The 23265-nt window shown below is 39.9% G+C and overlaps 1 protein-coding gene across 3 annotated transcripts in view; it reads right to left on the bottom strand.

The window, feature by feature from the left end:
- Positions 1-1852: 1852 nt before the first annotated feature.
- Positions 1853-23265, bottom strand: part of ATP6V1H (ATPase H+ transporting V1 subunit H) — an 87288-nt gene continuing 65875 nt past the window's right edge. For 2 of the 3 annotated variants that reach the window (XM_073331151.2, XM_073331152.2), the window contains 2 exons: positions 22148-22261; positions 1853-2415 (listed from right to left, as the gene is read on the bottom strand). In XM_073331151.2, coding sequence (XP_073187252.1) covers positions 2355-2415; positions 22148-22261 — 175 coding nt within the window. In that variant the 3' untranslated portion in view covers positions 1853-2354. Of the gene's footprint in view, positions 2416-22147; positions 22262-23265 lie in introns of those variants that run through there. The other variant, XM_073331153.2, reaches the window with a different exon arrangement.

Below are 23265 nucleotides of genomic sequence, written 5' to 3'. Positions count from 1 at the left end.
GTGGATAAATTGGAGAGAGTCCAGCGAAGGGCAACAAAAATTATTAGGGGACTGGAACACATGAGTTATGAGGAGAGGCTGAGGGAGCTGGGATTGTTTAGCCTGCAGAAGAGAAGAATGAGGGGGGATTTGATAGCTGCTTTCAACTACCTGAAAGGGGGTTCCAAAGAGGATGGCTCTAGACTGTTCTCAATGGTAGCAGATGACAGAACGAGGAGTAATGGTCTCAAGTTGCAGTGGGGGAGGTTTAGATTGGATATTAGGAAAAACTTTTTCACTAAGAGGGTGGTGAAACACTGGAATGCGTTACCTAGGGAGGTGGTAGAATCTCCTTCCTTAGAAGTTTTTAAGGTCAGGCTTGACAAAGCCCTGGCTGGGATGATTTAACTGGGAATTGGTCCTGCTTTGAGCAGGGGGTGGACTAGATGACCTTCTGGGGTCCCTTCCAACCCTGATATTCTATGATTCTATGTTCCTGCTATAGACAGTCACTCTCTCTCTCACCCCTTGGCTTTCACAACTAAGTCCCAATTCTGCCTCCTTCCTAACCCATACTCCAGTATATTCGTTAGACAGGGAAGTATGAGGAATAAGTCACTAATCATCTGTTTATCCCCCTCAAGGTTCCATCTTCAGTTCCCTCCTCTTTGGAGTGAACATGTCAAATGGTTTCTGCCCCCTCTTGTGCACAGCTGTGATCACAGAACCTACCTGTAGATTTTGTGGTACATCTTAAAAGGATTCTTGGCATCCTACCAGATCTTCAGACCAGTCTTCACTGCTTCAGAAGTAGAGCCCACAACGAGTCCATCTTGCTGACTCCTGCACCTGCACTAGCTCTGCACAGACCCAAGCATCTGATGACGTGGAGTCCATTCATGTGTTGGGGCCTTAGTCTACATGCTAAGGGTAGCATAGCAAGATATTTACAATGGACTCAAGCTTAGGATTAACATTTCAGGCTTTTTAGAGGCTTTGAGAAAATTTACAAATGATTTCATCTCTCCAAGAGGGAATTTTAGCACCAATTAAAAGCCAGATTGAGGAAAGAAAGTTTCTCCATATCCATTTCCACTGATGGATAATTATTCTGGGTTAAAATATCATCTGCAGGATCTTTCAAAGTATGAGCTGATCATTGGCTGGGGCTAGGAACAATTCTGCCACTGTATCTCCCATGTTTTAGTATTACATGGCGGGGGAGGGAGAGCGGAGGTGGCAGGGGAATAAAACAAGTTGTACCTAGCTCATTAGCATATAATACTGGCAACTCTTAGGAATCTTGTTTCCAAGCCCCTTGTGTAGGGGCTATAAATATTATGGTGTGTCAATCTTGACATTCATTGCTACCCATATTGTGCTTAAATTTTGAGTAGCACTAATACTTATTAACATTTTAAAATGGAAATAAGGTGTTTATAGCCAAGTTAGGTAAACTTTGCAAGCCAAATGTAGTAGGTTATAGAATGGCATCAGAACTCTATTAGTGAGTCAACACTCATGTCTGTAATACCAGAGATCAGATATTTTAATTTTCAGTAACCAGGAATAAAAGACACTGCAATGAAATTCACTCCACGGCACTTATTGTACTTAGGAGGTCAAAATTACTTGGATGCTTTCACATAAAGCCTATGATATGCTCTTAATGCCTGGTCTTGCTATAATCAGTACTTGTAGTGACAGGAGGCACTTCCTGCTTTATGTCTTGCCAGACCAGCGCCGCTCCCCTCCTCCCCTTTTTTTTTTTTTTTTTTTAAGACTAGTTTCTGAATGTTTCATCTTCGGAAAGCAAAGCCCTTTACTGAAAAAACAAAATCATGTTTACTTTTTATTTACAAACATGGTAATATTGTTTTAAATAAGACTTTATTGAAACTGATCAGCAAGGTTTTCCAGATTACTGAATTTCAAACAGCACAATGCCTTAGAAGACAATTTTATTAATTACTCTGTACATAGAAACAGGAATTTATTCTTGTTTTCAGAAATGGACAATAACACTGAAAGAAAATATTAAGGGAGTCAAGATAGTGTCCTGGAATGAATATCCTTTAATAAGGTTCTTGTTATGAGATAACAATAAATACATAAAACAAAGGCAGTATATATCAGCCATGTTTCTTCAGAAGCGTTCATAATATAGCAGGATGCCAACTGGCAGATTAGTCAGAAGTAGTTGAACAAACACTAACTTTTACTAGGTGACAGCAACAGAGGAAAACAGGAAAGAAATCAACACATTAGCAGGAGACAAATATTCCAACCAAGAATGTATGCTTATTATCAATTTAAGATATATATACTCCAGCTGTACCCAGGAAGGAAGAGTTGCAACACACAGTTTGAAATGTTTAACTTCGTGCCGTGACTGTTGGAGGTTGTTCTGACTGTAACTGCTTCCCAAGATACTCCCTGAAAGACACAACATAAGAAAGGTTGTGAAAGATTCCCCTGAAGAATGTCTCAAGCAGAGTGAAGAGAGGGAAACAATGCTCTTATATTTAAACCTTTTCATAGAAGAACAGTGACTAGCTATGTTGGATGCTCAACTTGAGAGCATCTTAAATGGCCAGAGCTTCATTTTCAGAGGGAGGTTGCTCTGCAACTCTTGAAGTTCAGGTGAGAGGTTTCAATTTGAGCATCTCCCCCCACCACACCCCGAAAAAGTAATCCAAAGTCACTAGTCACTTTTGAAAATCTTGACCAGTGTTCTAGCTCATCCATAACTACTGTAACTTTGTTGAGTGACAACATTCACACGTGCTGCTGGTAAAATATTTAAAGGATTATTCATCCTATAGTGTACATGTATAACTCCTGATAATGTTAGTATGCACACAGACAGTACAGACTTCTCAGTTAGCAAAACCTCATACAAATTACAGATGGAAAAGATTTATAAGATCCAATCAGGTTCATTCCCTACCTTTCTTGTATTAAGAGTGCTTTCTCCAGGCCAGCGTAAAAATGTATTCAATTTTTTTTCTTTTTAAACAAACACACTAGTCCGATCTAATCATGGAACTAAATTAACACCCAGAATCTTAAGCGTTCCGAAGATTTTTTGAATCTTTGGTAGATTCCATCTTTCACACAAATAATGAAGTATTTATCTGTTATGAAATTCCTCTATCAAATTAATCAATTTTCAAAGTAGTTTTCAGGTCATCACTGCAATGCAATGCCAATAAACGACACAAAAAAGATGAGTGTAAATTGCATAAAAATGACACCAACGGCCTAATCCTTCAAGGCGGCTGCTGAGCACTCTCATGTCCCATTGGTCTTCATGGGAAATTGAGGGAGCTCCATACCTCACAGGATCTGGTCCTCAGAAAGAGTGTGGGAAGAAAGTAGAGGAGTATCATTTCCCCCACTTATGGCACAGTTACTATGACACTGTCATTTTTGCATTTGAATTTTGGCTACAGGAGCATAATAGTCTACATTAGTTAGACAAAGGCACCTAGCCACAGCAAGCCACCTTGGGAAAAGACACTAAACCAAGCTCATGTGACTCGTTTCAGATTGCAAGTTTACCTGCAGTATTTCAGATCCCCATTGACAGCCCATTTTATTACCTACCTCTCTGGCCTAACTTCACAAGTGCTGAAGAAAAATGGTTTTCAAAATCTTCAAAAATGAAGTTCAAAAGGGAACAAGTCAGAAACTTGCATTTTTCAATATTACAAGACATCCTGTTAAATGTGAGCATGAAAACCTTACGTAACTGTCTTATAGTATGGTTCTCCTGTTTAAGTGCCACAAAATCTCCAAAAGGAAGAACAGTGACCAATCTCCTACACCCCATGTTATGAATAAAATTCAGTTTAATTCTAGCATCTTATTAGAGAGAAGGATATTCAGCTTCACATGCCTTCATTTTCTATAGCATAGATAAAGCTCAGCACCAACGCTGCATTCCAGTCATAACAGAGTACTTTCCCATATCCAAAGTGTCCACAAAAATGTAATTTTAAGTGTTGTACTCCGCTAGCAGTAAAAACTTAATCTTTAATATAACTTGAATGCTTTAAAATGTAGCACCCTATGTTCCTGCATATTAACTTTCCGAAGTAGTCAAATGGTTACCAGTATGTGTTTAAAAAAAAGCACTTAGAACCTGAGGAAACAATTGTCAAGTGTTGCCATGGAATCATAGTACCATAGACAGATACCAGCCCTAAGACCTGCTAATGATACGTAGCTCCCCTCCTCAAGATACTAACCGCGCTGGTCCTGGGAATGAAATTAACCAGAGCCTCTGGTGGTATAGGGGTGTGCGCCACATGGCTCTACATTGCCATGCTGTTGAACAAGAAGAAATCCCTTCTTCTGCAGAGACTTGGAATAAGACAAGCAACTCGCGTTGTCCCTGGAGTGCAGGAGTATTGATTCTCCTCTGACCTACTCCTTAGGTCTGGTTGGGATGGCATTTACAGGCTCTGGAAGGAGCTGCACCAGGCTACAGGACAGTGGGCTAATGATGCTGGTAGGTTAAACTGCATAGAAGTTTATTGGTTAAACAAACTCTCTCTCAATATGCAAGTTTCATGTGATAACTGTTCACTGCTGCTAAGAGGAGAGAGATGGGATTATCGGGTTATTCTGAGAGGCCTCTGAGAGATACATTTCTGAGATCTCATATTCTGAGAGATACATTTAATCAGTTCTTCTCCTCACCCCCTCCCCACAGGATTATTAAAGCAGCTCTTTTAATAGAGAGCATAGTCAGGTACTAATTCTTAATGTACACGTTAAAGGACGATGCAATGAATAGGTTTTATGTGATGGCACTTAAGCATGTTCGGAGATAAATAGCAACCGTGAACAGTTATGACTGTCTTCACAAGCACAGGAAGAGATTATTGCTATGCTTTACTAACTTCTGCAAATTAGAGGCTCGAGTTAGGCAGCAAACTGTTTCAGATTGTTTAGTGTGACTCTTTCAAATCAACGTTTTAGACATGCTGCTTGCCCTACGTAATTAATGCTGTGTTCAAGCAAGCAAGCAAGCACTCAATACACAGTATTGCTGGAGTTCTGGATGAGGGGAGGGAGCAGGGAAAAAGGCTAGTAAAATGGAGAATCACCAAGCCTTTTCCGGGGTGGGGGGGGACGGGGGGGACCCACTTACACAGCCTATGTAGAGAGCTATGAACAAAATACCTGCTCCACTGGCAAAATACAGTCTCAGTCAATAGATTTCTGGTGAGGAGAACTGCCTTCCCTATGGACTAGGGCGATCTGTCACAGGTTCAGGGTAACAGCACCTGTAACATCCCTGTGTGGTCCACTCCAGGAGTGCCCAGTCAGGTGTCAGATCTCCAAACATCACCTGTCTCTGGGCAAGGACCACTGTCCCACTCCCTTCTGACTGGGGAGTTTTAAGGAAGCACAGTTCCTGGCCTTACACTATGATCTCCCTGGCAAGTCAGTCTGCCTACAGGCCAGCACCTGAGCTGTGCTTTCGCTCAGAGGACAATGAATGTTTTTACAGGGACCACACAGCTCTCTCAGCAAAGTACACTTATTTTAAGGACAAAAAAAAGCAGAGAGAAAACATGTGAAAACCAATAAAAGTTCCTATCAGCATGCTAGAGCCTTGCCAGAGGAGGTCACCTAACAGTATTATGGGGCCCTAGTAAGCCAAAATCTTTCTAACCCTTCCTCAAGGGTTGGGACACCCCTTAGCAGTTACTGTTCATTTGCTGAATCAAAATGAAGGCCTGTATCAGTTCAAGCTCAGGTTCTTAAACCAAAAGCCATTTCTCTGTTGAAGTCTCTGGAAAACCCAGTTTGGGCCCAGTATATACAAACATCTTAGGGGGTGATGCATCTCTGGAGTTGTTTACAGTCCCCAAGGTAATCACTCCACACACTCCCCCTCCCCCCCACACACACACACTTTTTAGTTCCTGGAGGTGCTGTGGTAACCCTCCACCATGGAAAACACAATCATACATAAACCATTCATAAATTTGATACAACGATCTCCAAAGATACTGCATGGGATTACAATATCTGTCATACTATGTATGACCATATACAATACCACCAAGTCAATCATGTCACAGGACTATAGTGATGGAAATATTTTCTCACACAGGGAAAATACAAATAGGTGGCAAGCCAAAATGTTTAGCGATATCACCTACAAAAAGGATCCTGCAATGTTTCCTTTCACTATTTAAAGGGTGGGTGGGGAGGATGAATTCCTGCAAGCCAGCGCTCCGATATCATGGAATGCATCTGCACGAAGTGCTTCACTGACTAGCAGAAAATGTAAGGCAGCAAGGTGTGCTAGCGAGCACTCATGGTAGGTTGAACTCCTGAGAGGCCTACAACCTTCCAAATAACTGCTTTAATAGAGTTTTCTTACAATGTTGCAATTTCAGTGCCTAGCCCACAATGGACTTGTAAAGCCAAGCACTTTATATGGTTAGTAGTCTAACTAGCTCTATAACAGCACTGGTGATAACCCTAGAAGTTGACATTAGATTTACAATACAACGGCCCAGCTAGGGTCCAAGTGTTGCAATTTGAGATTGGGAGACTGATTAACTGAGGCAAAATCCATCTACCTTTGAGTATAGTGTAACCACCAGTCCTCACATTAAATACTTTAACAGATGTGTTCGAGCAGACCTGAAGAAAAGTTGTGTGTAAGCTCGACACTTGTGTGTCTCACCAACAGAAGTTGGTCCAGTAAAAGATATTACCTCATCCACCTTGTCTGTCTCCTGATTCGGACATCTGATTTTAATTCAGCTAAAAGTAATTAGAGAGTTATGCACTAGCAATTTTTTTTCTCTTTCAGGCTAAGCCTTATTTCTAGAATAAAAATGGATAGGTTTCTGGGAGATATCCAAAAGCTGACACTTTCTCCAAGGAGTTCAGAAAATTAAATATACATTTCTGTCGCATCTTCTGTATGTTCTAATATGTTCCTCCTTTTGGTACTGTCATTTTCATTTAATGTTTTCACTTCGGGGGTTGTGGGGGTATCAAGCTGAATCCAGAGTTTAGGTAGATTCTTTGTTGCGGTAATGGCAGTAAATGTTTTATGGCGATTTGATGAAGAAGTCATGGCCCTGATCCAGTGCTCACTTAATTCAATGGGAGTATTTCCACTGAATTTCTTGGGTGCTGTATCAGGAACTATTTATGTGAAAATTTGAGCTACTGGCCTTTTGCTTGTGAAGTTGCACAGTGTCGGCAGCAAATAACCCAAGACAGACAACAGCCTTGTAACTTTAAAACAAACAACTGAATCCCAACTTCATTGTGTTTAACTCTGAATCAGGAGTTGGATTCCAGAGGCTGAGGGGAAAAGATGGTAGTGAGTTTAATAGGGTAGGCTTAGGTTTTTAAACCTAAAAACACCAAACCCTTATATTCTCATGCCCACTTCAGTCAGTTTTGTCTCTCCATAAGGAATCAGAAAGATAATTTCAGTCCTGATGCTGTTTAAGCTTTTGGTTGGTCGGGCTTTTTTCCGCCGCATATACTTTGTGTCTAAATGTTAATGTGTTGACTTTAAAGATTATCAGTGTAGAGCTTTTTCAAATAGTATCCAAAAGACACTCAAGTATGAAGATTTTTGACACAGACGTAATGGGTAATTCATTTTAGTAGACTGGAGTCTTTGTTAGAGTAAAAGGCACAGTGGTTTCTTTTGACAGAGAGCACTAAGATATTTTGATGTTTTTGTACTTGATTGTGCGTCTACCAAGTAAATCCAATCCAAAGTTTGATCTTTCTAGAGATGTAAGAGTATGAATTTGAAAAGTTGGTTCAAACGCAACTCTTCACGTTCTGAACAAATAAAGTCTGATCCCAGGAATACACAACACAACTAACTACAAAAGATAAGTAACCACTAGGTGACCTTTAAAAAGGTAAGAAATCAGAAAAGATTAACAGGAAGAACATTTTGAAGGTTATTACTGGATATATGTCAGTTCATTTGACTCATCCTACTAATCTAAAAACTTGTAGCTAGTTACAATGCGAGACTAATTTTATTAAATGTACTCAAAAATAGAACATATATATAGCTGTGGTTATATCACCAGTTTAACTACATCAAACAATCTCTAGAAAGCCGATAAGGGTTGCATTGCCAAAGGACAATTCTGTGGTCATAAATGAATCTCCAGAATGTTCTGAATAACAGTCATCAGCTGCAGCAAAGTAAAGTTAGAAAAACAGAGTTCATTAAAGTAGGAAAGAAAAAACAAGCTCAGATCAATTACAGCTACTCTAGATGTCTCAGACACTTTTCTTGGCCATGGGAACATAATGTTTATGCAACAATATGTGCTTAGACACTATCCCATTGAATAAACACCTTATTGCACACATTGCAATTTACAAAGTCAGGCAATATAATATAACACCGCTGTTATTAAATGGGGATATCAGAAAAAGGAAGAGATATCTTTGCTTGATCCCCAAGACTGAAAGGAAGAATGGTCCAGCAGTTAGGACACAAGTCTGCCAGTTGAGAGAGCCAGGTTCCATGCCATGCTCTGCCACAGGCCTCCTGTATGACCCTGGGCAAGTCACTCAGGATATGTCTACACTGAGTATATCCACACTGTAATCGGGAGGTGTGATTGCAGCATGAGTAGACATACTAAAGCTAGCTTTGATCCAATAGCAATGAAGTTGCAGCAACACAGGAGGCTGCATGGGCTAGTCCTGCCCACCCAAGACCTGCGTTGCCACAGCATCACTGATACTGTTACTCAAGCTAGTATCTGCAATCACACCTCCTGACTGCAGGGTAGACTTATCCTTATTAATCTGTGCCTCAATTCCCCATGACACCTCAGAGTTATTTGCAAGGAAAAATACACTAAGGCATTTGAGTACCTAAGATAGATACGACTGACAAACAAAAGTGGCAGTGAATCTTTGCAACAGAAACAAAACAAGAATGCACTTACAATTACATGATGTATCCTAAAAGATACAAAGATACAGATGAGCCTGGACTGAGTTATTAAAAAACCAAACATACACCAAACAAGACTGAATTGTTAATTGTAACACTACTTATACCATTTTGCACCTTTGAAGTAAGTGACAACCAAGAAACAGGATGTATATCACCATATTTTATGTACACAAGAAGAAACATAGTGGTGGATGGTTGATTAAATGGGATGCATGCCAGAGCAAAGAGGACAAAACTCTAGGTCAAAAGTTACTTGTTCCTATGCACTTTAAGTATTAAATTAACATTTGTCTTTGGCTGAACCCAATATCATTAAGCAGACAATCTACAGATTAATAATGAGTGATTTAAAAAAATCATTGGTGGTATAGATTGTGTTCTTTATCACTTTGTAACATGCAAATTATTGGGTTCAGCATGCAGCTTGCTTTTTATAACACTATAATACAAGCTATTAACTACATAGTGGGAAACCTCACTTTTTATTAATAATTTTCCTTCAAGGACACATTGTCTAAGGTAGTCTTTTCTTCTATAGATATGTTTTATGACACTTTTAAAATTAGATTTTCAACAAAAAGCTCCACAAATTAGGTTTTGATCTAACTACATACCTGTTTAGTAAGAACACAGCAATATCAGCACAAGTCATTTTTCACTTGTTTCTATAATGTATTGTGACTGCTAAAGTTTATAAATACTTTAAGGATAAAGTCTCAGCCAGTATTCATCTAAACTGATTCATGTGTTCCAGTAATTTAAAAATTCAACTTTAAACTTCATTAAAATCAGGCAACTTAGTTTACATTTGTGCTTTACAGATCAAGAAGCCTTTATTTATCATGTTTAATAGAACGGAAAATACTTTCAACATTTAAAAGCTTTAAAGTTTATACAGATGGCAGAATAATTCACGAAGGTTGAAATAAATTAGGTCTGACTGACAATTTTAATCAGACCTCTTAACATCAAGGAAAGCTTTAATTTAAAGTGCCACTTATCAGAAGTGAAATTTCATCAGAAAAACGCTACTTTGCTGTCAGCCAGCAAATGACTTTTTTCAATTACTGTGCATGGAGCTCTAAAATGAGACATTAATTTGAAAAGTAAAAATGTAACACTCAACATGATATGGAACACACACTGCAAATGAGGAATGCAAATTAGACCTCCAAAAACATGAAAAATGTGTTGTACAAGAGGTTTAGGTTTCAAGAAAGAAAATATGATCATGCACCATGAAATCCAGGGGAACACATGCAGAATACAAATTCCAGCTACCCAAATAAACGGAATGCAGCTGTGTAAAATACACATTTATGTCCAAACAAGAAAATAGAGACCTTAAGCATTAGTTAGTGGGGAGTAAGTGTCCTTGTAATCAATTATTTCTTTGCTTAATTTGTCACCTTCTATTTAGATGTATGCTTTTTAAACAAATTTTATTAATTTTATCAAAGATAGCTATTGATCATTTTGAACTTTTCAATTAGAGAAACACTTAACTACACATTTTATGTATTTTAATACGGAGAAATATGACAGCGTTCAAGATGAAAATTGTGTGAAGCTGGCTAAATCAATATAGTTAAATTTTTCTTAATATGTAGGTTGCATTATTCTTCATTGAAGCACCATTTACTAGAATTAAGCCTATAGTTTCTGGCAGCTTTACATGATTAAGCTGTTCACTATCACAAACAGATGCAAGCCAGCATGTGGGATAATTTCTAGATGGCTGGCTAACAACATAAGATCCTGCAGTTCATATTACAAGGAGCAAGCAAGATAGAGAAATATCTTTGGTGGGTGGGATTTGAAGGACAAAGTTCATAATGGGGTCTGTAAGAGTAGTGACTAAAATACAGTATAATGCCAAGCTCATGCTCAAATAAATTGGTTAGTCTCTAAGGTGCCACAAGTACTCCTTTTCTTTTTAGTATAATGCCATTAACTCTACAAAATAGCAGTTTATAATGTAGCATATTGTAAATTCTAGGAATGGAGTTTCAGGTCTATCCATATTTCTATGAATAATTTCTAAGAAAATTAATGGAGCCAAACCTCCGATACATGTAACAATACTGATACTGTACTTCCAGTTTGTCACTGGTACTTGACTGACTCCCATCACTTAACAGTCCCCCCATAAGTCCCCCTTCACCATATTCATTTATTCCCCACTGATCCTGCAGAATTGCTGCTGATGTACCTTCAGTGAACTGGAAGCACAACACCACCACGAGCTGGGGTGGGATTCCCTTGCTCGTGTACACTCCTTCATGCTAGCGCCTAAGGATAAACAGCAGCGTAGCCACAGCAGCACAGGTAGTGGCAAGCGGAGACTCGGCAGCAGTGTGCAGAGTACATACCCACCTGTTTCTGGAGGGTATGTACTCTGTGTGACTCAGCCATGCTTCCGCTACCGCAGCTACACTGCTGTTTATACTCCTGCTAGCTTGATGAGGGCTAGCATGAGTATGTGTACGCCAGCAGGGGAAATCACACACCTAGTTCATAGTGTAAACACAGCCTGAGTTGTGTGCTTTAAATCTCAGTCTGCCTCAAGCTGCTTTGGGGGGTTGGAGCCCACAAGTGAGTGGGGTCCTGGTAACATCATGGACTGCCCAGAGGTCACTGATGCAGTTCAGTATTAAGGCAGGGAGGAGGTCATTGCTGAAAGGTAAACAGAGCAGGTACAGAGCAGGTTGGTGGCCATTAGCTTGGTAAACTAGTATAGTTACCTAAAGACAGGACCAGATTTAGGGGCAGGCGACCCAGGTGACCACCTGGGGTGCCGGGATTGGGGGGTGCCAAGCTCAGCGTGCTCTTTTTGTAGATAGCAACAAAAGGGAAAATGTTTGAAGTAAAATATTTCAGGTATTCCGGATGTAGATTCATTTTTCACTAACCTTCTAGAATGTTCTGGACCTTTGTAGAATCTTGTGGCACCTTCCTGACTTTCTGAGAACTACATATTCCTTGAACCTCCTAGAATGTTGTCAGCCATGCCCTTGCAGGTATATGGCATGAATAAATACATATTTACGGATCCTAGCATGCAAATTTATCGTATTATATGACAGAGATCAATCATGCATGCAAACTGTGCGAAGTCGTGAAATGGTCTAAAATGCAATAAAAAATAAGATATTCAAAAGTTTAACAAATGGGGAAGGGGGGACCCCACTAAAGATGCTCCTTGACTAGGACGCCATTTGGTCTAGGGGTGGCCCTGCCTAAAGATATTGTGAACTCAGCCACTGACTTAACCTAACAGAAGAAACAAAACAAATATGCATTTCCAAAAGGTTCCACAGTACTATGGATCAGTATGTCTAAGGAGAAGCCAAGAATGTTTGACATCTACACGTATATTGTCAGCTTATTTGCCAAACAGCTGACAGCGTGTAGGACCATATTACTTCCCCTATGGACAGTATGAAGGTGAGTGTGTTCATGAAGAAAACTAAGGGAGCCATTTCCACTTTCTACAGAGGCGAGGGGGGTTTTCCACCCTCCACTTATCTCTTCGGGGCATATGAAGAAAAAAAGTAAGCAGAGCTAGGAGGCTAACTGAGCTTGCACAATTCACCCACCCTCAGAACTAGACTAGCTTCCAGGAAAATTCAGAGAGTTAATGCTACCTCAAGAAACACCAGCTGTTGTGTGCTCTGTGATTCCTTTCCGCAGAGCCAAAGAGCACAGATGGGAACACTGCATGCTGGCTGCCCAGATGGGAAGTGATGGAAAATTCTTTTACAGAGCAACCTGACATTTGCGGGATAGGGTGCTGTGATTCCAGAGAATCCCTGGTCTCTCCTACTTTTTTGAAGCTTAGGCCATCAGCCTGCCCACTGTGAGTTATGACAGAGAATATGCCAACTCCACAGTGACAATGAAGTCTCAATACCCACCTGCAGAAGTAAAGAAACAGATTGATAGAGCCAGAAGAGTTCCCAGAAGTCACCTACTACAGGACAGGCCTAACAAAGAAAATAACAGAACGCCACTAGCCGTCACCTTCAGCCCCCAACTAAAACCCCTCCAACGCATTATTAAGGATCTACAACCTATCCTAAAGGATGACCCAACACTCTCACAAATCTTGGGAGACAGGCCAGTCCTTGCCTACAGACAGCCCCGCAACCTGAAGCAAATACTCACCAACAACCACATACCACACAACAGAACCACTAACCCAGGAACTTATCCTTGCAACAAAGCCCGTTGCCAATTGTGCCCAAATATCTATTCAGGGGACACCATCACAGGGCCTAATAACATCAGCCACACTATCAGAGGCTCGTTCACCTGCACATCCACCAATGTGATATATGCCATCATGTGCCAGCAATGCCCCTCTGCCATGTACATTGGTCAAACTGGACAGTCTCTACGTAAAAGAATAAATGGACACAAATCAGATGTCAAGAATTATAACATTCATAAACCAGTCGGAGAACACTTCAATCTCTCTGGTCACGCAATCACAGACATGAAGGTCGCTATCTTAAAACAAAAAAAACTTCAAATCCAGACTCCAGCGAGAAACTGCTGAATTGGAATTCATTTGCAAATTGGATACTATTAATTTAGGCTTAAATAGAGACTGGGAGTGGCTAAGTCATTATGCAAGGTAGCCTGTTTCCTCTTGTTTTTTCCTACCCCCTCCCCCAGATGTTCTGGTTTAACTTGGATTTAAACTTGAAGAGTGGTCAGTTTGGATGAGCTATTACCAGCAGGAGAGTGAGTTTGTGTGTGTATGGGGGTGGGGGGGATGTGAGAAAACCTGGATTTGTGCAGGAAATAGCCCAACTTGATTGTCATGCACATTGTGTAAAGAGTTGTCACTTTGGATGGGCTATCACCAGCAGGAGAGTGAATTTGTGTGGGGGGGGTGGAGGGTGAGAAAACCTGGATTTGTGCTGGAAATGGCCCACCTGATGATCACTTTAGATAAGCTATTACCAACAGGACAGTGGGGTGGGAGGAGGTATTGTTTCATATTCTCTATGTATATATAAAATCTGCTGCAGTTTCCACGATATGCATCTGAGGAAGTGAGCTGTAGCTCACGAAAGCTTATGCTCTAATAAATTGGTTAGTCTCTAAGGTGCCACAAGTACTCCTTTTTCTTTTTGCGAATACAGACTAACACGGCTGTTACTCTGAAACCTGATCTGGGTGTGTGTTTGTTCCCTTCTGCACACTTGAGCAGAAGGCAAGCATTTGAGTTGTAACGTGGCTAAGACATTTCATTGTGGGTGACTGATGGGAATATGGAACATGTATTCCAAGCATAACATTTAGAACAGAGTTTTCATTCCATTCAAGGAACAGGATGACAGTAATAGCTCGATAAGTTCATTAATGTGAAGCTACTTTCACAGATTCCAAGACCAGAAGGGACCTGGGTAACCTCCTGTATGACACAGACCCATAGAACAGGCCCAAAATAATTCCTAGAGCACATTTTAGAAAAAACACCCAATTTTGATTTAAAAATTGCAATTAATGGAGAATCCATCACAAACCTTGGTAAATTGTTCCAGTGGTTACTTACCCTCACAGTTAAAAATGTACGCCTTATTTCCACTCTGAAAATGTCTAGCTTCAACTTCCAGCCATTGGATCATGTTATGTATCTTTCTCTGCCAGATTGAAGAGCCCAAATCAAGTATTTGTTCCCCATGTAGGTACTTATAGACTAATCAAGTATCAGAGGGGTAGTTGTGTTAGTCTGGATCCACAAAAACAATAAATGCCCAAATAAATCCGTTAGTCTTTAAAGTGCCACCAGCCTCCTTGTTGTTTTTATAGACTACTCAAGTCACCCCTTAATCATCTCTTTCTTAAGCTAAATAGATTGAGCTCCTTGAGTCTATCACTATAAGGCATGTTTTCTAAACCTTTAATTATTCTCATGGCTCTTCTCTGAACCCTCTCCAATTTATCAACATCTTTCTTGAATTGTGGACACCAGAACTGGATACAGTATTCCAGCACATAGTGTTCTATTCCTACTCGAGAGATTCCCTTTTTATGCATCCAAGGATTGCATTAGTCTTTTTAGCCACAGCATCACACTGAGAGCTCATGTTCAACTGATTATCCACCATAAGCCCCAGTTCTTTTTCACAGTCAGAGCTCCCATCCCATAAGTATGGCTTAGATTCTTTGTTCCCAGATGTTCACATTTAGCCATATTAAAACACATGGTTGACTTGTGCTCAGTTTACCAAGCAATCTGGATCGCTCTGAGTCAGTGACTTGTATTCTTCACTATTTACCACTCCCCACAATTTCTGGGTCACCTGCAAAACTTTAACACTGATGATTTTATTCTTTCTTTCAGGTCATTGATAAAAATATTAAATACCATAGAACCCCAAATACATCCCTGGGGGATCCCACTACAAATGCTTGATGATGATTCCCCACTTACAATTACATTGAGACCTTTTAGTTAGCCAGTTTTTAGTCCATTTAATGTGTGCCATGTCGATTTTATATCATTCTAGTTTGTTTTTTTTAATCAAAAAGTCATGGGGTACCAACTCAAAGACCTTAGAGAAGTCTAAGTATATTACCGTCAACACTATTGCCTTTATCAGCCAAACTTCTAATTCTCATCAAAAAGCATGATATGATCTATTTTCCATAAACCCATGTTGATGAGCATTAACTATTACCCTCCTTAAATTCTGGTGTTTAATCAAGTCCCACATCAGCTGCTCCATTATCTTGCCAGGATCCACGTCAGACTGACAAGCCTATAATTACCTGGGTCATCCCATTTACCCTCTTAAATATTGGAACATTAGCTTTCTTCCAGTCTTCTGGAACTTCCCAGTGTTTCAAGACACACTGAAAGTCAGCACTAACATCCAAGCAAGCTCCTCAGCCTGATCTTTTAAAGTTATTGGATGCAAGTCATCAGGACCTGCTGATCTAAAAATGTCACAGTTCAGTACCTGCTGTTTAATACTCTCCCAAGATACTAGAGGAATAGCAAGTGTTATCATATATGCCGTGACCAAATACAGAAGAGAAATATTTATTGAGCATTTCTGCCTTTTCTGCTTTATTAATAATTCTACCATTTCCATACAGTAACGGATAATACCATTGTCAAGGTTCTTTTTCTCCTTAATACATTTTTTAAAAACCCCTACTTATAGTCCTTAACTCTGATGGCCATATATTTCTCCTTGTGTCCTTGCTTCCTTCATTAATTTTCTACATTTCCTAGCTTCTGATCTATATTCATTACTATCAACTTCCCTTTTCTTCCATTTGTTAGGACATGCAAGATAATTTTCTTCTGGGTTATCAATACTCTTGAACAGGTAATGCCAGTCCCAGTCCCACTCCATCCATCCTAAATAGGTTATAAGCAGTGATTTTAACATTCCAGTCATGCGAATCATGGTTTCATACCAACTATAGCTAATTTTTGCTCATAAATGAGCAATTACAGTTCCTCTTGTTTGTTACCAGGCTCCCAGCATTGGTGTAGGGGCAATTAAAGAATTTCTCCTCTTCATGTCCTTCGGATCCTCAACTAATTTTGTTCTCAACATTTAAATCTTGTGCTAAATGAGTGCTCTTATCTTCACTCTTTTTACCCTTCCCTTTTTGTTATTAGTTTAATGCTCTCCTGACTTTAGCCAGCCTGTTCCCAAACAGATTAGTTCCCCTTCTACTGAGGCAGAGACCATCCAAACTGTAAAGCTCCCTCTTCCCAGGGAAAGTGAACTAATGTTCCACAAAAACCAGAACTCTGCACCCTACACCACTTACCTAGTCAGCAGTACATTTCCAGATCCTTCTGCCTTCTTTTACTCATGGGACAAGAAGGCTCTCCAAGAAAATCACGTGGACATTCTTCCTCTTCAGCATGCTTCCGCGTTCCCTGAAGTAATCTATTATCTGTGAGATATCCTGTGATGCAGTGTCATTAATGTCGATATGAACCATCGCCAATGGATCCTTGTCCATCAACTTCAGAAGCCTATCCAATTTCAGAGCAACTTCTTGTGTCATGGCTCCAGACAAAGAGCACACCATCCTGTTGTCCACCTCTCCCTTGCAGAATGTTTTCAACTCTTCTGAATATTGAATCCCTAATAAGGATCATCTGTCTTCCTTGGATGATTGGGGAACTCTTTGTCGGCAAGCTGGATTTTCTTACATCCACAGGTGTGTCCCACACGTCTCTCTATTCCTTTGGATTAAGAGACGTATCTTCCACAGTTTCCACATCAAATACCTGGTATTGATTGGAAACTTCTAGCAGTGCAAAATTCTTCCTGATCCTCTTCTCTCTAGTGGCCACAGCCTGCCTATCCTCATCTATCTCTAGCCACGTAGAATGCAACTGTGACCTCTTGCCTCTGATGGTTACCAACTGCCAAGCCTCTTTTCTTACCTCCTCTCTCTCTCTCAGACTGCTCGTCTGTAGTCTCCTTATAGTTCATAGGTGTTAAAGTATGGTATTATGCCTTGAAGTACAGGAAAGACACGCTGTTACATCCAGCAAACAAATGAACATGTTTACTGGTTCTTTTTGAGCTAGTATCTGAAAATTGCTGTAATTTAGGAAGTTAATGCTCTGATTTTTCTTTTTTAAAATACAAGTTTACATCATAAAAATACTGCTGCAACTGACAGATTCCTGTGCTAGTCCTTGGCCTTATTAAATGGACAGAGTATCCTGCCAGAACACAGGCACAGAAATTGGCAGAGAGAGATGGTCCCTCTCTTGAACATAGTTAAGGCACAGAGTGAAAGGGCAGTATGAAAAAATATGCACTGTCACTTCCAGTGCTATACTTTTTTCCTGAGGACAGCCGACTTCCATTTCCAATACTGTGAGCCTGGCATCTTTCACAAACACTAATTCACTTTCAAAAAAGTCAGCTCGTCCTTGCTTTCATCTGTCATTTTACACACATTAAATGATGCTAAGATTAGAATTCTAAAGAAATAACTTGGCTATCTGCTACACCACTGCACGATTCTTTTAAAATGCAAATTCAACTCAAAACTATTTCACTAACATGAATTGTCTGAAAAATGACAACGTGTAGCCACTTCTGACCACGACTAACTTTTGTCTGTCTTTAACTAAAACACCTGTGAGTTTTCCTTTGCTTCCCTTAAAATCCTTTAGTAACCAAAATCTAACCAAGTTGTAAATAAGCTATTCAAATTGTTTAGGAATTAACTGAATTTGAAGAGCGATTATTTAGAAGCTTTATACAGTAATACAACTTTGTTTTAAGCAGGAAGTCAACTCCTACCATACCTCTCCCTCATTAAAATTCCTTCTTCAGTGATAGTAACCTGTCCTACCAGATCACCTAAAGTACAGTCAGAACCTTGTGACACTCAGGTAGGTAACTCACTCAAGTAATTCCAAAAAGCATTTCACCTACTACTCTGATTTACTAGCCTTCTGCATACTGGACATTTTGTAAGCATTGCCTGTTAAACCCAGTGGAGGGGGCGGGGGGAGATAGCTCAGTGGTTTGAGCATTGGCCTGCTAAACCCAGGGTTGTGAGTTCAATCCTTGAGGTGGCCATTTAAAGATCTGGGGCAAAAATTGGGGATTGGTCCTGCCTTTGAGCAGGCGGTTGGACTAGATGACCTCCTGAGGTCCCTCCCAACCCTGATATTCTATGATTCATTAGCGTCAAGCTTCAGCCCAGGGCTGCAAAGCTCTTTCCTGTCGCAACGTCCCAAGATTTGAAAGGGGACCAGACTGGTGCCGTCATGCAGAGATCACAAATCAGATTAAAGAAATTTAACCAGAGTCTGTGGTCTAAATGAGGAACGGGCATTTCCCCAACAGAAATTACTGGAATTCCATTACATAAGGGAGGGAAGTCTAAAAACGTGACTGGACTGCTTTCTCAGTCAGAGCAGAACAAGAGCACAGAGGAATGAGGCTTGAAGAAGATTGCTCATTTTACTGGGTTATTTAGGTGTTGGCAAAATTGAGCTTGAACCTCCAAAACAACCGACCACCACCAGTTATCAAACTGTACTCCACAATGTTTTTATTTTTTTTTTTAAATTAAAGCTTCCAGGGGAACACTCAGTCCTTCCTCTCACTTTCCCCTTATAAGGTAAGTCAGAAGCATTAAGGATAGAACTGATACTTAAAGGTCCAATCTGTGAGAGTCTTCATGATTTGACTTCAAGACACTAACTGTAAATCCTGTGTGGAAACTATGGGGCAGATCCTCAGCCCTAGCTAAGTCCCTTATGTGCTGCTCCACTTCTATACCATCTCTCCCCCTCCCCCTATTTATGGAGCATAATTGGTCTAGCAATCCTGGGTTCCTATGGGCCTATTCCAGCGGGAATAAACTAGAACAGCTTCCCTATTGCAGAAGGCAGGAAGGTAGTTTAGAGAGACATTTAGCACCCCACTGTGCCCAGCATGAGCATGCTAATCCCATTCATATAAGTGGGAGTTCTGCACACATCTAAAGGTAAAAGTAGGCCTTAACAGTGCAATTTGGCTAAGTGGTAATATGCAATAAATTCAATTTGGTTAAGTGGTAACAATTTATATAAAATACTGTTGGGGGGGGCACCAACAAGAGAGGGGAAATAGCTAAAGGGGTGTTGCTGACAGAAGTAAGCTGAATTTAAAATGGGAAAAGTTAGGCTATATATCTGGGAAAACTTTTCCTGACAATGAGAGCTATTTGTCTGTGGAACAGTCTGCAAAGAACAGTGATGGAAACCTCATTGTTTTGATAGGTTTTGAAGTAGCAGCCGTGTTAGTCTGTATCCGCAAAAAGAACAGGAGTACTTATGGCACCTTAGAGGCTAACAAATTTATTTCAGAGTAACAGCCGTGTTAGTCTGTATTCGCAAAAAGAAAAGGAGTACTTGTGGCACCTTAGAGACTAACCAATTTATTTGAGCATAAGCTTTCGTGAGCTACAGCTCACTTCATCGGATGCATACTGTGGAAAATACAGAAGATGTTTTTATACACACAAATCATGAAAAAATGGGTGTTTATCACTACAAAAGGTTTTCTCTCCCCCCACCCCACTCTCCTGCTGGTAATAGCTTATGTAAAGTGATCACTCTCCTTACAATGTGTAAGATAATCAAGGTGGGCCATTTCCAGCACAAATCCAGGGTTTAACAAGAACGTCTGAGGAACCGGGGGGAGGGGGGGTAGGAAAAAACAAGGGGAAATAGGTTACCTTGCATAGATAAAGGATTATAGTGTGAGATGAAGGGAGGAGGAAGGAGGATTATAATAAAACAATGCTTGAGGGCTAAAAAGAGTGTATTAGGGAAAAACTGCTTTGTATGGTTAATTAAGTAATACTGGTCTTTTAATACACTTGTTATTACCATGTCACTACAGCAATGCACAGTATCTTGAAAAAATCTCTTCCTAGTATCTCTGTATGTTGTTACTAACACCCCCTCTCCACCTCCAAACTATTATAATCATCAGTGCTTTACTTTTTAAATTGCATTATATCTGTCTCAAAACCCCATGCACAATCATAAGGAATTCCAAAGCATGGAGTGCTCAAAATAGACTGAATTTAAACGTGTAGTTTGAAGTCATAATAAAATAGGTGTGCATTTCACAATACTTATTTTCTATCATACTGCTGAGCCATAGCATCCCAGCTTCTACTTTTATTACACTTTATCCAAGCCATTTGTGAGTAATCTAGCCTAGTGGTCAACATTTCAGCATGCTTGCATGTACTAGCCAGTCTGGAATACATTTTTTCAGATGCTGCTCTCTATCTGCTCTACAATACCATTTTAGATTTGAATTTTCAGGACTGCTAAGATGAAGTGAAAAAATGATGTCTTGTGAAAGATCTCATTTCTTCGTCATGAAAACTAGGAGTTGTTTCAAATGGGAAGAATTCCATAAGAAAAATGCAGTTATATAGGAATTTAAGTTTTCCATCCAGTTTAACAAGTTACAGATTGATTATTGTACCTGGCAAGCATAAACTGCATAAGAAAGTGAAAAATCACATTTTCCTATCAGAACATTTGATTAAAGTTTATAGTGTACATAGCTGATTTGAATTAACATGAAAAGGCAGAAAATGTTTTAAAAATCTTGCCACTTCTAGAGGTTGTCTGAAACAGATTAAATCCTTCATCCATAGGACATAAACTGCTTCCCCCACTACAAAGAGGAAGGAAACTTCTCCCATACTGTTTCTACAGCAGTAGCAGGTTCCCAGCACTTGGGAAGGATTTTCAGGCCTTGTTCACAATCATCAGCCAGACAGAGCACAGCACTGAATGGTATTCTCTTTAAAGGCTGTCAAATGCCATTTCTTAAATATTTCAGGAAAGGGGGCATTAGTGAGTGACTCTGAACATAATTAACACCACAGAACTTTAAGGTCCTAATAGTCAGGCCTTGGAACTGAACCCAAGTCTCTCAAATGGCAGAGCAGAGCAATACTGATGTATGGTTAAAGTTTTAGAACTTAACAACCGCCTTTGTCCTCTTATCCCCTTGTTTATAACTCCACCTTGGAATCTTGAATAAAAAATTTACTTAAAAAGAAATCTTCCATCATTCAGACATACTTGTCAATGTAGGTTTGTTTATGAACATTACACTACAAACCTTGACTTAGAATAAGAGAGCAATGAAGGAACATCATTCCAGAAGAAAAACACAGTGCATGCACTTTGTAAGATATCTAAAGATTAAAGTGTTGGGACTATCAATTTCCAGAGGATAGCTAAGTGAAATTGTAAACACCACAGTGTGAAACTCAATAGAGAACTAGTGAAATCCATTCTGATTTACACAGTTAAAAGACATTTTTCAAACTGTGATTATACTGCATCAGTTCTGGAATATGACCATTATGAAACATTTAAATTATAGTGTTTACGCATAATTGAGTGCTGTGTGTTCCACTGAACCCTTGAAAGTCTGATTACTTAATTCAATTAGCATAAAAGCAGGAAGGAAACAGAAGCCGAAGTGTTAATTTTTCATGTCAGCACAATTTCTTGTAGGATCATCACATTACAGAGATAAATATTTCAACTAAAGAGGATCATAGTTATTTAAAAAAAATCAGCAATCTGGATTCTATACAGTCTCTCACAGATAATATTAACTGAAGTAAATTTTCACATACCAGTTGTGAACCATCAGCTTCTGTACAGCCAGTAGGGCATTATAGCGAACTTGCTGGTCTTCGTGATGCATGTGGTTCATTACTAGCTGTTTACCACCAAGCTGCTCAATCACTCTGAAAAAGACACACATTTTAGAATATCTTGCAATTACTTCAACCTCTGCCTGCTAACAATCAGATAATCCTAACTGCTTAGTACCAAGGGATTCAAACAGCAGGTTTATGAATCACAAAGTGAATGGTAAATGCCATCAGTTTTCTAGGGGATCTGTCAAGGTTCCTTCCCCACTCTGAACTATAGGGTAGAGATGTGGGGACGTGCACGAAAGACCCCCTAAGCTTATTCTTATCAGATTAGGTTAAAAACTTCCCCAAGGTACAAACTTTGCCTTGTCCTTGAACCGTATTCTGCCACCACCAAGCGTTTTAAACAAAGAACAAGGAAAAAGACCAGATGGAGATGTCTTCCCCCAAAATATCACCCCCAAGCCCTACACCCCCTTTCCTGGGGAAGGCGTGATAATAATCTTCACCAACTGGTACAGGTGAACACAGACCCAAACCCTTGGATCTTAAGAACAATGAAAAATCAATCAGGTTCTTAAAAGAAGAATTTTAATTAAAGAAAAGGTAAAAGAATCACCTCTGTAAAATCAGGATGGTAAATACCTTACAGGGTCATCAGATTCAAAACATAAGGTTTTGCCTAGAGGGATTCTCTAAGTTACAAAAAGTCACAAAAACAGGAAGATACATTCCATCCAGCACATCTTATTTTACCAGCCATTAAACAAAAGGAAATCTAACGCATTTCTAGCTAGATTACTTACTAACTTAACAGGAGTTATAAGGCTGCATTCCTGATCTGTTCCTGGCAAAAGCATCACACAGACTGACAAACCCTTTGTTCCTGCCCCTACCCCCCCTGCCCCCAGATTTGAAAGAATCTTTTCCCCTCGTTGGTCATTTTGGGTCAGGTGCCAGCGAGGTTATCTTAGCTTCTTAACCTTTACAGGTGAAAGGGTTTTGCCTGTGGCCAGGAGGGATTTTATAGCACTGTATACAGAAAGGTGGTTACCCTTCCCTTTATATTTATGACAGGATCCATATTATTTCAT

The sequence above is a fragment of the Lepidochelys kempii genome, chromosome 2, assembly GCF_965140285.1.
Source record: "Lepidochelys kempii isolate rLepKem1 chromosome 2, rLepKem1.hap1, whole genome shotgun sequence".
NCBI classification, from domain to species: Eukaryota; Metazoa; Chordata; order Testudines; family Cheloniidae; genus Lepidochelys; species Lepidochelys kempii.
The sequence above is the reverse complement of the archived record's forward strand: the minus strand, read 5'-3'. Positions and strand labels throughout refer to the sequence as shown.